This window comes from Clarias gariepinus, chromosome 8 (genome assembly GCF_024256425.1).
Source record: "Clarias gariepinus isolate MV-2021 ecotype Netherlands chromosome 8, CGAR_prim_01v2, whole genome shotgun sequence".
Lineage (NCBI taxonomy): Eukaryota > Metazoa > Chordata > Actinopteri > Siluriformes > Clariidae > Clarias > Clarias gariepinus.
In genome coordinates, this window is record NC_071107.1 from 35,836,659 (window position 1) to 35,855,028 (window position 18,370).

Sequence of the window (18,370 nt, forward strand, 5' to 3'; positions counted from 1 at the left end):
CTCTGTTTTCTTACTGACGACCTGTCACATGAGACTGTCTGTTGTTTTGCCCTCAGCGTTGAGTTTCGTTTCTGTATAAATGCTCCACCTTTCAGGCAGTTCTTTATATAGACTCACCTGTACTTGTGTTCTCATGGTGACATCAGGATGAATTGCAGTAAGTAATCTAATGTTTAATCAGGCTTGATAAGGGTGTGTTAATTTTGTAGCACAAAATATGAAAAATACCGAAAAAAATCTTTTCCAGTGTTTTTTTTTTTAAACAGCAATTGGAGTAGGTGTTGGAGCTCTCCTTGGAGCAGGTACGATAACTTTGATTCAGAATATACTGATTTATAATTAAAAACTTTATCATTTAGGAAGAATAAAGCTGTTTCCTGTTTGATATGCTCTGATATTAATTTATGTTTTATAGATGTTATAATGATATTTTTTAATTTGACTAAAGATTATATAATGGTATTGTTATTGTTCTGAATGAGAAGAAAACATGAGGTTTGTGGTAAAATATAGTAAATTATTTTTATATAGTTTAATAATATGACTATGATTTTTTTTACTTTCGTTAATATTTTGTCAAGCAAAGATTTAGCTTCAGTATTGCAAATTTTTTTTTTATTCTTTTGCCAATGCATTGTGTAGATATTCTCTTACCTGTATGTGTGGCTAGACATTTTCATTTCCAGTTTTAAATAAGGATCAAAGGATTTAAAGATTCCACATAAATTTCTTATCATGTAACCATTTGTGCAGCCTTGATGAACAGCGTTCATTATACGGAGGCACCGTGTAACATTTTATCTTCTACTTGTCTCTAAGCCGGCTTTGCGGCGGCAGCACCAGTTGTGATCACCGCAGCGGGCTTCACTTCTGCTGGCATTGTTGCAGGATCCATAGCTGCAAAATTAATGTCAGCAGCAGCAGTTGCTAATGGTGGTGGCCTAGCAGCTGGAAGTCTTGTTGCTATTGGGCAGGCTATTGGTAAACACAGACACCTACGAAACAAATACTTGATAGACATTTTTTTTGGAATGTTCATCACAATGTGTTTGTTATTTAGGAGCAGCCGGGCTTGGGGCCACCGGCACAGCTGCCGCGGCATCCGTAGGAGCCACCGTGGGTGGGGTGGTAGGATGGGCAGCCTCCTATGTTTTTTAATTAAATACAGTCCTAACATTCCGCACCTTCATGTTGTTAGAGTACTCATTGTTTGCCAACATTTCCCATGTTTATTTAAACTGCATGAAAAGTAAAGTCCCCTGCTTACTGCTCGCTGCCCTCCTATATGATTATCATTCAGTTTAAATAAAAATGACAACTCAAGACGTATCTGTTTCTTCAGTACTTGGACTAATCTCCCCCCTAAAAAAAAAACCCTCTTCCCAGTTATGTTTGACTAATGGCACTTAGTTATTTACCTAGTTAACCCAGTGTAAGTATGTATTCAGTGATGTAAACTTTAAAGCACTTTTTTTAAGTCGCTCTGGATAAAAGTATCTGCCAAACGCCTAATTGTAAATGTAAATACAGTTCTTTATTACAAATATCATAAAATTTATATTTTGGTCAAATATATTAGCGTAAAAATCTATTGTGGTGTAATTGTTGTGTATCTAAATATAAATGAAAAATAAAGTAAATCATTTCCGTCAATTTGTGCTGCTTTTACTCCATCTACACCTGCTAATAAAGCTACTTTTAAACCCGCTTACATCGGTGGGGGGTACCAGTTTTAAATACAACCCCCTCCCCTCCCAAATATTACATATTATATAGTGTGGCGTGGGCGGGGCGGCGGCTGACAACCAGCATGCCTTGCGGGGATGTCGGTGTGTTCACCATGTTGGGGAAAGGTGTTTTGGTTAGTGGCTTCGGCCCTGTTGTGTGTGAGGGGGTGGTGACGTGTGAAATGTGCTCCAGTTCAAGCTAGTGCTGAATTGGATGTAGGCTCCTGAGTGAAGGTGCTGCTCATGCCTTACATGCTGTGTGCTTAATAAAGTACTCCTAGCCATTGCATTGGGTAGCAAATAAGCTCACTCGTCTCTCCAGCATTCTTCCCGGCGTAAAAACGCTACATTGGTGTCAGAAGTGGGATGGAGAATAACGGGTTCGAGCGCACAAAGGAGGACCTTCTAAAAATCCAAGCGGGCCGCCGAGTAGCGGAGCGACTACTCGCGCAGAAGAAGCGCTTTCCTGGCGGAGCTAGCGCGAGCACACCACGTCAACCAACGCGGAGCGGGAAGCAGAAAATCCCGGCGCTGGATCTCGGGCCGGAGGCTGGCGCTGCGCAAGAGCCGGAGCAAGATACAGCTCCGTGCGCTGTTAGCCGGCAAAGCGAACTGCCGCTGCGCGAGGCCGAGCGCGCTGAGCCCATAATGGCGGCACATTACGGCGAAAGAGCCGAGCGACCGCCCGCAGCTCAGTGGCGCTTGGTAGGTGAACCTAGCCGGGGACAGGGCTACCCGTCGCGGCTAGGCCTCGACACCGCTTCCGAGATTCCGCGGCGATGCCGAGGCCAGGGACCGCCGGACTACCGCTGCAAGGTTCTCAGGCCTGAGGGACAGCGTACACCAGCAGCCACTAAACTAGCGCCGGGTGGACGGTTGGGGAGCCCCGCGGGGCTTTACATCGACTGTGTGCCGGACGGCGTCTTACTGCGGGCGCTCGTGGACACCGGCTCCACTGTTTCCCACGGGTTGTGGAACTGTGAACCGCTCATCGCCAGGCAGAAGGGCCCCGCCCAGCGCTCGCGGGCACCGCAGCAAGACTTTTGGGTGGGGTCACCTATGGGGCGAATGGGCGTGGACACTCACAGCCAGCTCGGCTCTCCGATGTCATCTACCGGGTGCGGTTGGCAGGGCGGGCACGAGTTTTGCCCCACCGGGACCGTCTTGCGCCTCCACAGCCGCACGCCGGGGAACCATCGAACTCTGAAGGCCGGACCGCCTCAGGACTACATTCGCGTTCACCCCTCACCTGCCAAAGGACGCCGGCGTTCCCACCGCCAGCGCCGACCGCCTCCACGCCTCCGAAACGGAGTTCGTCATGGTGACCAGGGACGGTCACAGCTCGGGTGGGGGCAGTGTGGCGTGGGCGGGGCGGCGGCTGACGACCAGCATGCCTTGCGGGGATGTCGGTGTGTGTTCACCATGTTGGGGAAAGGTGTTTGGGTAAGTGGCTTCGGCCCTGTTGTGTGTGAGGGGGGTGTGTGACGTGTGAAATGTGCTCCAGTTCAAGCTAGTGCTGAATTGGATGTAGGCTCCTGAGTGAAGGTGCTGCTCATGCTGTGTGCTTAATAAAGTACTCCCAGCCATTGCATTGGGTAGCAAATAAGCTCACTCGTCTCTCCAGCATTCTTCCCGGCGTAAAAACGCTACATTGGTGTCAGAAGTGGGATGGAGAATAACGGGTTCGAGCGCACAAAGGAGGACCTTCTAAAAATCCAAGCGGGCCGCCGAGTAGCGGAGCGACTACTCGCGCAGAAGAAGCGCTTTCCTGGCGGAGCTAGCGCGAGCACACCACGTCAACCAACGCGGAGCGGGAAGCAGAAAATTCCGGCGCTGGATCTCGGGGCGGAGGCCCTGCGCAAGCGCCGAAGCAAGATACAGCTCCGTGCGCCGTTAGCCGGCAAAGCGACCTGCCGCTGCGCGAGGCCGAGCGCGCTGAGCCCATATCGGCGGCACATCGCGGCGGAAGAGCCGAGCGACCGCCCGCAGCTCAGTGGCGCTCGGTTCGTGAACCTAGCCGGGGACAGGGCTACCCGTCGCGGCTAGGCAACGAGCGGCTCTCCGATGTCATCTACCGGGTGCGGTTGGCGGGGCGGGCACGAGTTTTGCTCCACCGGGACCGTCTTGCGCCTTGCCAGCCGCACGCCGGGGAAACATTGAACTCTGTGGAGGCCGGACCGCCTCAGGACTACGTTTGCGTTCATCCCTCACCTGCCAAAGGACGCCGGCGTTCCCACCGCCAGCGCCGACCGCCTCCACGCTTCCGAAACAAAGTTCTTCATGGTGACCAGGGACGGTCACAGCTCGGGTGGGGGCAGTGTGGCGTGGGCGGGGCGGCCGCTGAGGACCTGCATGCTTTGCGGGAATGTCGGTGTGTTCACCATGATGGGGAAAGGTGTTTGGGTTAGTGACTTCGGCCCTGTTGTGTGTGTGTTGAGGTGTGTGACGTGTGAAATGTGCTCCAGTTCAAGCTAGTGCTGAATTGGATGTAGGCTCCTGAGTGAAGGTGCTGCTCATGCCATACCTGCTGTGTGCTAAATAAAGTACTCCCAGCCATTGCATTGGGCAGCAAATAAGCTCACTCGTCTCTCCAGCATTCATCCCGGCGTAAAAACGCTACAATATTATTATAATAATGAATTCAAATTAACAACTGTTATAAATAATGATAAAGTGGTTTGTTGAAGGATAAGACATGGTTGCATCCAGCAAATCCAGCAGCGCATCCAATAAAAAGAGAAAGAGTAGCAGAGCAAACAAAATAATAGAAGATAATAATCTCTTCCCAAGAGGAAGTACACTACTTCCTAATACTGAAACAACAAATTCATACAAATATATAAAGGAAATGATTTTATGGTATTCAAATGCACTAGTGGGGATATGAAGAGTGTGATTGTTATAATCCAGACACGGAGAACACGAGTGCAGATGAGCATGTGTTAGTACTCAGGTGAGCTACAGCGTTGGTGTTGGGAGTTGTAGTTCTTGTTTGTTGTAGTTCTGACAGTGATGTTTTGGTACCTCCTCGCCCTATGGGGACTGGGCAGGGGGGTCCTCAGGCAACCCCTTCATGGGTTGAAATCTCATGCCTCCCGATGTTAAACCCAAAGATACACCTTGCTTTTTGTTTTTAAAAATGTCTACACACTAAAATATGCTGGGTTGTTTTTTCTACCCGAACGCTGGGTTGCCTCTGTTGGGTCATTTTTCTGGGTTATTTACAGAGAGTTGGGTAGTTTTTGTGTAACCCAGCTGCTGGGTTGAAGTTTGCCTCTTCCCCAGAGATCACCGGTGTATTCAGCGGCTGTTGGCCTATTACACGCTAAATTGATAGTCTTATACAGTTTAATCTTTGCTATTCAACACAATTTTTACTTCCTTTTATTTATTTATTTCCAAAGTTGGAACCAACATGGTGGACTACCTCAAAGTGTCAAGGCCGTACCCCTACATCCAGACATGAGGGGGTTAATGACCAGCGCTGCTCTCAGGCATTCGTCATTCTGGTGGGACAGGCTCTGGAGCAATGCACACTACTTGGGGCGTTTGATGTGTGCTTCAAGGCATTTTATATTTTTGACATTAACAATCAAAAGCAGTGTGCACCTGTATGGGAATTTTGCCGGAAAGTGATCTATATATTTATACAGTGGCTTGCAAAAGTATTTGGCCCCCTTGAACTTTTCCACATTTTTTCACATTACAGCCAAAAACATGAATCAATTTTATTCGAATTCCACGTGAAAGACCAATACAAAGTGGTGTACATGTGAGAAGTGGAATGAAAATCATACATGATTCCAAACATTTTTTTACAAATAAATAACTGAAAAGTGGGGTGTGCGTATTCGGCCCCCTGAGTCAATACTTTGTAGAACCACCTTTTGCTGCAATTACAGTTGCCAGTCTTTTAGGGAACGTCTCTACCAGCTTTGCACATCTAGAGACTGAAATTCTCGCCCATTCTTCTTTGCAAAACAGCTCCAGCTCAGTCAAATTAGATGGACAGCGTTTGTGAACAGCAGTTTTCAGATCTTGCAACAGATTGTCGTTTGGATTTAGATCTGGACTTTGACTGGTCCATTTTAACACATGGATATGTTTTGTTTTAAACCTTTTCATTGTTGCCCTGGCTTTATGTTTAGGGTCGTTGTCCTGCTGGAAGGTGGACCTCCAACCCAGTCTCAAGTCTTTTGCAGACTCCAAGAGGTTTTCTTCCAAGATTGCCCTGTATTTGGCTCCATCCATCTTCCCATCAACTCTGACCAGCTTCCCTGTCCCTGCTGAAGAGAAGCACCCCCAGAGCATGATGCTGCCACCACCATATATGACAGTGGGGATGGTGTGTTCAGAGTGATATGCAGTGTTAGTTTTCTGCCACACATAGCGTTTTGCGTTTTGGCCAAAAAGTTCCATTTTGGTCTCATCTGACCAGAGCACCTTCTTCCACATGTTTGCTGTGTTGGGGGACACAGCAAACATGGCAAACATGGCAAACATGGCTTGTGGCAAACTGCAAACGGGACTTCATATGGTTTTCTGTTAACAATGGCTTTCTTCTTGCCACTCTTCTATAAAGGCCAACTTTGTGCAGTGCACGACTAATAGTTGTCCTATGGACAGATTCCCCCACCTGAGATGTAGATCTCTGCAGCTCGTGAGTTTAGGTGGAAGGCCTTGTCTTGGTAGGTTTACAGTTGTACCCTACTCCTTCCATTTCTAAATGATCGCTTGAACAGTGCTCCGTGGGATGTTCAAGGCTTTGGAAATCTTTTTGTAGCCTAAGCCTGCTTTAAATTTCTCAATAATTCTATCCCTGACCGGTCTGGTGTGTTCTTTGGACTTCATGGTGTTGTTGCTCCCAGTATTCTCTTAAACAACCTCTGAGGCCATCACAGAGCAGCTGTATTTGTACTGACATTAGATTACACAGGTGCACTCTTTAGCACTCATCAGGCAATGTCTATGAGCAACTGACTGCACTCAGACCAAAGGTGGCTGAATAATTACACACACCCCACTTTGCAGGTATTTATTTGTAAAAAAATGTAGGAATCATGTATGATTTTCGTTCCACTTCTCACATGTACACCACTTTGTATCGGTCTTTCCCGTGGAATTCCAATGAAATTGATTCATGTTTGTGGCTGTAATGTGACAAAATGTGAAAAAGACTTTTGTTATATATATATATATATATGGGGTGTGCAAAACTTGCAAAAGTTTTTTTGTAATAAACCAGTATATCAAAGTAATTTAACTGTTTAATAGACATGGGTAGTTTTTTACAGATTTACTGTAAAACATGAAAATAATAATAATCTATTTGTGGTGTAGAATTAACCCAACATTCCAGTTAAAATGAACCAACATCTGGGTAGAACATTTGACCAATTCTTGTGTTAAAATTAACCCAGCATTATAGTTAAATATGACCCAGCATTTGGGTTGAATATTTAACCCATTGTTACGAGTTAGATGTTATTGGGGATGATCTGTAACATTTAAGTGAGATGTTTTTGCCACTGGGGTAAACCATGAAGAAAATCAGTGAGGCAAGTGAATAAGGATAACAACAGTTTTATTTGAACCAATTTCAAAATGTAAAACAAGAGATAAATTAAAAGGAAAGTAGAAAACTGCGTGACACCAAAACAAAGAGATTATCAAAAGCAAAAGGAATTCTAATAACTAAACTCCAACCCAAATACTCTAACTACCAAACAAAAAGTGTAGAAAAGAAACCGAAAGCTTCGGCGCATACGGCGCCCAAACTAAACTACTCTAATTAATAAAACCAAAATCAAAAGTGGTCGTCACTCCCTACCTACTATTAACAAAAGGAAAGTAAGTTTAAGCTACCAGTTTACCTTTAGCAAGACTTAAATAACAATAGGTCTAGATTAATCAAAGCAAAGTAGTGCTTAATGTTCATTACAAACCTCATTTAGTAGCAGGTGTTTTATATTTCATGAGTGTTTGAAAGTTTAAACGAACTAAGGCAAAATCAGGCTAACGCATAGCCACCAAAGATAAAACACAGACTAAACACGGCAAAGCTTAGGTCAACACAGAAACAAGGAACGCAGTCAACACAAAATGGACAAACCGACGGCAAGTCAAGGGAGCCCCGCCTCTTTTATAACGACAGCTCCAGTCTCATTGGAGGATTGGCGAACCTCGGACAACCAATGTGACGATCCTATACTTTAAAGAGAGGAGACAAAGAAACCCAGACAACCCAAACTGGCTTGTTTTTAACCCAGTATTTTTTGGGGTGTAGATTCCTTAGTAAGCAAGTGAGATAAGGTCGTGTGTATGTTTATAATTTAAGTTATAAATGTACAGTGCCTTGCAAAAGTAGTCATACCCTTTGACCTTTTTCACATTTTGTCATGTTACAACCACAAATGTAAATGTATTTTATTGGGATATTATGTTATAGACCAAAACATAATGGCACATAATTTTCCCTTTTATTCAAAAAGTAGTATACTTTACTGCAATTAAGTCTTTTGGGGTACATCCCTATCCGCTTTAATTCACATCTAGAGAATTTTATTTTTGCCCGTTCTTCTTTGCAAAATAGCTCGAAGTCAGACGGATTGGATGAAGACATTTGTAAAAAGTAATTTCCAAGACTTGCCCCAAGTTCTTAATTAAATTTAGGTCTGGACTTTGATTAAGCCATTTTAACACAGGAACATGCATGGATCTAAACCGCTCCGTTGTCGCTCTGGCTGTATGTTTAGAGTCGTTGTCCTGTGGACAGATTCTCCCAACTGAGCCGTGGATCACAGTTACCACAGGACTCTTAGTTGTTTCTCTGATTAATGATCTCCTTGCCCAGTTTAGATGTATGGCCATGTCTTGGTAAGTGTGCAGTTGTGCTATACGCTGGATTTTAGTAAGGGGATCAGAGTAAAGGGAGCTAAACACAAATACATGCCACACTTTTTAGATTTTTATTTGTAAAAAAAATTATCAATTTTTTTATCATTTTTCTTTCACTAAACAGTTATGTGCCACTTTGTGTTGGTCTATCAAACAAAATTTCAATAAAATAGATTTACATTCATGGTTGTAACATAATAAAAGGTGGAAAAGTTCAGTGGGGCATAAATATTTTCGCAAGGCACTGTATTGCTGGGCCTGTACATGTGGCTTTTATTTTATTTTTAGTGAGGATCAAAGGATTTAAATATTCCACATTAATTTCTTGTCATGCAACATTTTGTGTGTGAAAACTTGTTGAAGAGTTTCCCTGATGTAACACTTCATGCTTTACTTGTCTCTAAGTCAGCCTTGCAGCGGCAGCAGCGGCTTTGATCGCGCCAGTTGGCTTCACCTCTGCTGGCATCGCTGCAGGATCCATAGCTGCAAAATTAACGTTAGCAGCAGCAGCAATTGCTAATAGTGGTGCCGTAACAGCTGGACGTCTAGATAAATGTTGAATGAATTAATATTGTATTGTTGTTCCAACTTCTTACAGTGGTATTTGGTGAGACAACTTTAAAACTTTGGAGACACAGACTGAACAAACTAAAACAGTCAAGTTGAGCCAGCAATTTACCTTGAGATGCAAACATGTGATTTATGAGACCTCCCTCTTCCCCTTGATGGACTGATGCTATTTAACTGCACGAAAGGGGTGAAGACGGCTGTTTTGTAGACTATTTATTCTGGGTAAAAAAAGGCCCCCTTACATTCCTGAGGTTAGCTTACAATAGCTGACATTGGGCTTCATGTTATCGCACTGTAAAGTGGTTTTTGAGCTAAACGTTTATAACAGTATCTACACCCTAAAAAATACTGGGTTAAAAAGAACCCAGTCTGGGTTGTTTTTAACCCAGCTGCTGGGTAAATATTGAACTAACTACATGCTGGGTTAATTTAGCCCAGCAAAATGGGTTATTTGTTTAACCTAGCAAGATGGGTTACATATTCAACCGAAATGCTAGGTCATATTTAACTATAATGCTGGGTTAATTTAACCCAGCAAAATAGATTATTTGTTTACATTGAATCTGTTAAAAAAATAATAAAAAAATAAAAAAATAAATGCCCATGTCTATTAAACAGTTAAATTATTTTGATATACTGGTCTATTACAAAAAAATAGAAACTTGCAAGTTTTGCAAACCATACATACATGCAATAGTTTGCTAACGCTGGCAACCTAACTAAATGATTATCTCATCTGTTTATAAAGAAATAAATACCCAAAAATGACAAATGACATATTTTCTCACTCTGGAGTAGACAGAGAAACTATTACAAATAAATATATTTTTAGCTTTTCTCCTGTTACAGCCTGCTGGAGCTAAATCTGTCAGAAACGCTGGTTACCGGCGCTTTATAGCGATGGAGTCACTAAGGGACCGTCTAAAAAGTGCATGACCAAGACCCAGACGTTTGTTTCCTGAAGAATACACAAGATTACAGAGGAATACCTCACGGACATCAACAATATTAAACTGTTAGGCTACAGTATGTATTATTTGTTTATTTATTTGTTTGTTTAATTGATTAATAATTATTTTAAGGTACAATATAAAATAAATTATTACACAGACAATTCTTGTGCCAATAAAACAGATAAGTTGTTAAATGAGAGTCGGAATGTTTTTATAACTGTACTATAATCCACTCTATCATTTCTAAAAACTACTATGACTCACTTTGCAATATTCAGTTTGATCATTTTTAAAATTATTTTTTTATTTAAAAAATTTAAATTTTAATAGCTTTTTAATTAAGTGGGTTACACATGTAAAACCAATTGTACTATAATCCATTCCATCATTGCTGATAACTACAACCATTCCCTTTGTAATATTGCATTTGATCATTTTTATTAAAAATATTTTTTAATAAAAACAATTATGAATTTTCAATAGCTTTTTTTGTTAAGTGGATTACACATGTAAACCAATTGTACTATAATCCACCTCATCATTGCTAATAACTACAACCATTCCCTTTGCAATATTCAGTTTGATCATTCTTTTTTTTTCTTTTTTTTATAAATAAAATTATTCAGCAAAAATTATATTGTTGAATTTCAATAGCTTTTTGTTCATGTGTATATACTGTAATAATCTAGTGCGAGAGACTTCCTCTAAGGCCAGTTGAACGTAAAAATCAGTGTGTATTTTGCATAATAATCATAATCATAATAATCATAATAAAGTTGTAAAGTATATTAATATAATTGCATTAATTTAAAAATAATATTTGTCTTAATTATTATAAAAAAAATCTATCTTGTATAGTCATAATTTTATGCTTATGGATACGTTTTGTATGTGTATGTTCTGTTATATAGTTCAAGCTTAATTTGGTCTGGTTGTGTAGGACCTCACAGACGTTTCTTTGTTAAAAGCAAAAAACACAAAAAAAAACCTAGATGGCGACTGCCTGTTGATGACGTCAAGTTTTATTTAACATATTCACCTTAAATTACATAATATTCAAAATTCCTTCCACATATTCTTTATATAAATAGTTTTATACTATTTTTCATGTTGTTCCTTCATTCAATATATTCAGACTTTCATTTAATATTGCCAAATTATTTCTGTATATATTAATTACAGACTATTCATGCTTCATGTAATATGTATTTTAATCAGTTGTATTAAATTCAAAAAACTTTAAACAAACTTTTTTGGCATCTTAACACTGCCATTTTAAAACTCAAGAAGGCATAAGCAAACATGGCAAGATCTAAAAAGTTTGTTAACTGCCAATATTTTGAAAAGTTAAACATATTTATTTACAGAAAAAATCCCCACTTAAGAGCAGTCTTGCAAGGGCCACCTTGTGGCCAGTGCCTTCATTTGCTTTATTATAGCAGTTACCGGTAGCGTTTCTAGCAAAAGCCATATTGCTTAATTGAAGTTTCCAAATTAATCATTAATTAAGGATTTGAGAAATTATCAAAATAGGTGGCACAGTTTATAGACTGAGCGGGGAGAAGTTCTGAAGTTGAATTATCCATCCAGTGGGTATGAGAAAACCAGGTTGAAATCTTCTACTTGGTGTTGTTTACGTCTACTTCAAGGTTTGGTGTTTTCCCTGAATGCAGTATTAAGGTATGGTGATACAAACCCCAGGATTGTTGCCACATTTTGCTTAGTACATTTCCCAATGTTAATAAACTACACATTTTAACTACAATGTTTTTTTACAGCCAGATAAAACACAATGGGAAGATTTAAGAAAGGTGCAAAAACGAGACAAGATTTACGGACTCAATGTGGTGGTAAAGAAGTTATCGTTAGGCACTTTCTAAAAGAGTATAAAAGTTTAGTTCGTTCTAAATGGTGCTCAAAGATTTGGGGATTACTTTCAAAGAAAAACAGACACTGGCTCTGGGTTGTGTGGAATGAAAATCGTAGAAGAGTAAGAGAAAGTGTAGATGAAGCCCAAGCAAAAAGATAGTCATGCAGGAAGGGAAAGCAGTCACAACTTAACTAAGTTAAGTGTATCAGCAGCCTAGAAAGAAACAGGACAGTCATCCATCATAGTTCAGTTGGGCCCTAGGTATGAGAATACCCAATGCCTGAGTGTAGGAGTTGAAACAACAGAGTCAGAAGACTCTGAGTGCACAAAGGCAGTGTTTCCAATCCTAGAGGAACTTTCCTTGTATGGTTACACACAGAGGATCAAGAAAACTTAAATTCAATTGCAATGTATAACAGCAAGGCAGATAAGTTTCTAAGGACAGAAAACACAGAACAGGCATTGCATTTTACAACTACTTAATTAGATACAGTCGACGTGCATGCTGAAAGTGAAACAGAAAATTCTACAAATGCTCTGAATCTAAAACACAAAGTTCCACCATGTCTGAATTTGAAAATCAAGTGTCACAAAATGAAAGAGGGAAAAATTTAAAAGAGGGAAAAAAAGTAGAGATAATAGGTCACCCCCAAACAACTGACATGGTGAATCAAAAAAGACAGTTAAAAAACAAAAATGCTTTACCAAGAAAATTTCAGATTCTAATTGACAGAAATAAATGGAAAAACATCAAGCCATTAAAGGGACTAGGGAAGCTTAGGAAGCCATGGACACATGTGATTAGCAATGCATTCAGGAAAAAAATCTCACGTTGCCCACTTTCATTTAAATATCAACATACAATAAAGGACCACGGGCGTAAACAAATGTGTGATTACCTGAGAGTTTGGGCTGTTTGCATGTTTAGATCTTGCCGAGCCAAATATCTTTTCAGATTGTAGAGGAAACCTACAACTCTTAGTCCCATCAAAATGACAGTTATCCGCTTTGGAAATATCTGCCATTTGAAAAGTAAAAGAAGATTTAGACCTGCAAGCAACATAAGGAGAGGCCATATTGCCAGATCAATTTCTCAAGGTGTGAGCAACATTTATTATAAAAAACTGAGTGGCACTCCTCTTGCTGAGATTATGGCTGGAAACATCACTAGATGTTTAACCAAAAATGTTCTTTAAACGATTTCATCTGAGATAAAGAAAAGTGACAGACTACATAGTGACATCCTAATGGAAATCCACCTTTCTAAAGAGATCGTGAAAGAATGTCACACTTCTTTAATCCATTTTCCTGGATACATTCAGAATTTTCAAGTGGACCCATTTAATGTGCACATGTACACGGAAACAGGTTTGGGAATTTTGCTACACTAACTGAGACAAAAGACACCATTTACATTTCAATTGGATGCAACTGGTAGCCTTGTGTCTTAAAATTCGGGACAAAATAAAAGGGTATTGTACTATTCACTCACACTCCCTGGCAGTGGTTCCAACTCTCCCCCACTACCTGTGGCTGAAATGCTTACGACAGAGCACTCCGTACCACCATTAACTTTCTGGTTAATGCAGCTTATTTGGAAAGTTTCCAAATTTTCAACTTTGAGAGTGAAACAAGTCGAGACAGACTTTAGTTGGGCGTTAATCCACAGTGTGTTGTTAGCATTCAACAAAGAATCAATCCTCACCCATCTTAAAAAGGCGTACAAAATCTGCAATAGACAGGCCTCCTTGACAGAGATGTCAAATTTTACCGTGTTGCACCTGTGTGCAGCACATGTAGTAAAGGCTGTTAAACAAATCATCCACAAGCAAACAAATGACAAGGGTCTTAAAGGTTTTGTAACATTTGTGTTTGCCCGACATCATTAGATGTTGCATTGCATACATTTAGGCATTTAAGCATAGTGTTGACTGCAAAATACAAATGCACCTAAAGAGTCCAAGACAGCATCAACTTTCTTGAGGATCTCATTGCCAAAATAAGAGTACCTGAGTTATCTGATGAGGACTCTTGTTTCAATGAAAAACCCACGGGTGATGAGGATCCCTGCTATCCAGTCAAGACCATTGTGGGCATGTCACCTTTTTCGAAAATGTTTAAGTCAGTCTATCATAAATCATTAAGTTGTTCATGTGAAAAGGCTAGGCAAACACTTAAGAAGAATGGCTATCACTGCCCTGGGATTGTAAAAGCCTTGATTCTTAACTACATGGGCATATTCCCTTTATGGAGTGGGGTACTCCTTGGAGAGTTGAGCAGATATGTTCAGGAAAGTGAGGAACCTAACCAAAGGAAGGCTATTCATGTAACTCGTAGCACAAATTGTCACGTCAAAACATGGTTTGGCATTGTCAAGTCATCCATTCTTCAGGGAAAAACACACTTGAGACCAGGGGTCTTCCTGAGAAAGATGCATTCATCCTTGGCTGGAAGGTATAGAGAACATATTCTTTATAACCAGCTTCCTCCAAAGCTTTTAATGAAGCCATTGCAATGCAGAAAAAATGAAGATGCTGACCAAGCTGAGGAAACATGGGCAAAGAAAGAAACGGAGAGAAACAAAGCATCAAAATCAAAGTACTTCACATCTCCTCCAAATGTTCAGAGGCCCAAATATAAAAATAAATAAAAAATGTACAAAAAAGGGCAATGGCAGTGGATGCGATTGAAAGTAAAGTAGGGGAATTAAAAGAAGTTCCTGTGCAACCAAAGAAAATAAGAACAGAAAAAGACAGCACCCTGGCAAAGGACAATGATCCTGAAGACCACAAATCTACGGAGATCTATGAAGCTAAATGTCCTAGTAATAATGAAAAGGTAATATAGAATATATTACAGAATAGAATATGCAAATTCTGGTAAACTTTGTGTCCCATATAATTTTAAATTAAACAAGAGATTCAAAGTATGCATAAAGGATTTAGAAACCTTTAACTTACAAGTTATCAACAATTGTAAAGGGGAAAAAACAACAATCAAAACAATAACGATGTCTATGGTACAATTTGACTACGTATAGAAAGTTTGCATAACCAAAATATATTTCTGTAATATCTTGACACTTCTTCACCATGATATCTGAAAACGCTATCAAAACTAGTTAAGTTATGGTAAGATATCTATTTTTTAAAACGCTGTGTAACTTTAAGAATTATTCAATCCACTTAAAAACGACTTTAAAATGCGGCTCAATCGTTATGGAAAAGAAAAATGGACAAGCAAAAATTGGAAGCCAGGCTTTATTCAACACTCTACCCAGCAAGATGCCACCAGCTGTGGAGTTCTTGTCAAACCCCTGGTCTGATCATTAAGATTGTCATTTTTTTTTCTTCTCCCTTCCTCTCTCCCCGTGTTGTTTACATGTCTATTCAAGCCATGTCCTTGCCTCCTCATCGCCCTTATGACTGTGCCATTGAGCTCCTCCCCGGCACTTCTCCGCCCAAGGGTCACTTATATTCTCTTTCAGGTCCGGAAAGCGAGGCCATGAACACATATATTAACGAGTCCCTCAAAGCCGGCCTCATCCGTCCCTCCTCCTCTCCTGCGGGTGCGGGGTTCTTTTTTGTCAAGAAGAGAGATGGTTCCCTGCGTCCCTGTATTGATTATCATGGGCTGAATGACATTACCATTAAGAACAGGTACCCCCTCCCTCTTATGTCTTCAACTTTCGAACTTTTGCAGGGAGCCAAGGTCTTCACCAAGCTTGACCTGCGCAACGCCCACCACCTTATCCGTATTTGGGAGGGAGATGAGTGAAAGACAGCTTTCAACACACCCACGGGACACTTTAAATACCAGGTACTTCCGTTTGGTCTGACCAATGCTTCTGCTGTCTTCCAGGCCCTGGTCAATGATGTGCTGAGAAACATGGTAAATCAATTTGTCTTTGTGTACCTAGATGTTATTCCTGATATTTTCTCCCTCTTTGCAGGTACACACTCGGCACGTCCGCCAGGTGTTGCAACGGCTTTTGGAGAACCAACTATTAGTGAAAGCGGAGAAGTGCGTTTTCCATGCAAGGTCGGTTTAGTTCTTGGAGTTCGTGATTTCGACACCCTGCTAAGATAAGGGTGGTAGCTGAGTGGCCAACTCCTGACTCTCGGAAGGCTCTGCAGCGGTTCCTGAGGTTCTCCAACTTTTATCGGCATTTCAGTCAGATGGCTGCCCCCTTAACAGCACTCACTAGTACTAGTCCCGGTTTCTATCTGCTCCTGTCTTGTCTACTCCAGATCCTGAGCAACAGTTTATTGTTGAGGTGGACGCTTCAGATGTTGGAGTTGGTGCGGTCTTGTCGCAACGCTCTCTTCGGGATGGGAAAGTGCATCCGTGCGCTTTTTTCTCCCACCGCCTGAGCCCCACTGAGCGGAATTATGACATAGGTAATCGGTAGTTGTTGCCAGTCAGACTGGCGCCCTCCAGCCAGACTGGCGTCACTGGCTGGAGGGCGCAGTCCAACCATTCATGGTCTGGACCGACCACAAGAATCTAGAATATATCAGTTCGGCCATAAACTAAATTCTAGACAGGCCCGCTGGTCCTTTTTCTTTAGTCGTTTTAATTTTACACTCTCCTACAGGCCTGGGTCCAAAAACACTAAACCAGACTCCCTTTCTCGCCTGTTTGAGACCCCTGAGAAAGAGGCCTCCATCGACACCATCCTGCCCAAGGGCGTGGTGGTGGCCTCACTCTCATGGGATGTCGAGAGGGAAGTTTAGGAGGCCCTACGTTAGTGCCGTGTACCCAGAGGGGTTCCAGCGGGCAAGTTGTATGTCCCTTTGAGACTGCGCTCCAAAGTCATCCAGTGGTGTCACTCATCCAGACTAGTTTGTCACCCAGGAGTTCGGAGATCGCTGGTCCGTCAGCGATTTTGGTGGCCCTCCATGACCAAGGATATCAGGCAGTTTGTGGCAGCTTGCTCAGTTTGCGCCCAGAACAAGACTTCACCTTCGCCTCCCGTTGGTCTGCTTCACCCATTACCCATCCCCGCCCACCCATGGTCACATCTAGCTCTTAATTTTGTCACTGGCCTCCCCAAGTCAAGGGGCAACACATTCTCACGGTGGTGGACCGCTTCTCCAAAGCAGCCCACTTCATCCCTCTTCCCAAGCTCCCCTCAGCCAAAGAGACTGCTCAGGTGGTGGTTGACCAAGTATTCCGGATTCATGGTCTTCCGGTAGACGTGGTCTCTGATAGGGGCCCACAGTTCATCTCTTGGTTTTGGAAGGAGTTTTGCAGACAGATCGGGGCCTCAACAAGTCTGTCATCTGGATTTCATCCCCAGACCAATGGGCAGTCTGAGCGGGCTAACCAGGATTTGGAACATGCTCTCTGCTGGCTGGCATCCCACAATCCGACCTCCTGGTGTGAAAACAGCTGTCCTGGGTAGAGTATGCCCACAATACTCTACCGGTTTCTGCCACAGGTATGTCACCATTAGAGTGTTCTGTTGGCTATCAACCCCCTCTGTTCCCTTCACAGGAACCCAAAGCGGCAGTTCTGTCTGCCTTGGTTTTTGTTCCCGGCGCACCTGGAGAAAAGCTAAGGAGGTCTTGGCCCGGGCTAGTAGACGGATCAAAGCCGCGGCTAATCGCCGCCGGACTCCTGCCCCTAACCATGTTTGTGGTCAAAGAGTATGGCTTCCTACCAAGGACTTGCCTCTCAGGGTAGCCTCACGCAAGTTGGCTCCCAAGTTCATCGGTCCGTACTGGATCACAAAGGTCTTGAACTCAGTGGCGATACGGCTCAAGCTTCCTTCCACGCTTGGTCGGGTACACCCAGTATTTCATGTTTCTAGGGTTAAACCTGTGTATTCCTCCCCTCTTGCCCCTTCTGCTCTGAACCCCCCTCCCCCTCGTCTAGTGGATGGCTCCCCAGTATACACTGTTAGGAGGTTGCTGGATGTCTGTCGCAGAGGTCGGGGTTTTCAGTACTTAGTGGACTGGGAGGGCTATGGCCTAGAGAAGTGGAGTTGGATTCCAGCCCAGGATGTTCTGGATCAGGCGCTGGTCGAGGACCTCCGTCGACGACGAGGTGAGCCCCTTCCTGGGGGCGCCTAGTGGCGCCCAAGGGTACTGTCAAACCCCTGGTCTGATCATTAAGATTTCGTTTTTTCGTTTTTTTTTTTATCCTTCGCCATGTGCCCGCGTCTCTGACATCACCACCATCACTCCCACTTCCTCTTTATTACTCTATCAAGATGATTGCACTCACCTGTTCTCCTCGTGTTCGTTGTAATCATTTGCCCTATTTATTCCCTCTTGTCCGTTGTCCTGGGTCAGATCGTTGTTCCCCGTCGCTAGCCATATCGCCTGCCCATTTCATGTCCTGTCTAG

General features: G+C 42.4%; 1 protein-coding gene across 2 annotated transcripts in view; it reads left to right on the forward strand.

Moving 5' to 3' along the window:
* The window catches only part of LOC128528910 (interferon alpha-inducible protein 27-like protein 2), a 30,139-nt gene continuing 11,769 nt past the window's right edge, over positions 1–18,370 (forward strand). The window contains exons 1-4 of one of the 2 annotated variants that reach the window (XM_053502100.1): positions 1–157; positions 267–302; positions 820–981; positions 1,061–1,630. In XM_053502100.1, coding sequence (XP_053358075.1) covers positions 148–157; positions 267–302; positions 820–981; positions 1,061–1,158 — 306 coding nt within the window. In that variant the 5' untranslated portion in view covers positions 1–147 and the 3' untranslated portion in view covers positions 1,159–1,630. Of the gene's footprint in view, positions 158–266; positions 303–819; positions 982–1,060; positions 1,631–18,370 lie in introns of those variants that run through there. The other variant, XM_053502099.1, reaches the window with a different exon arrangement.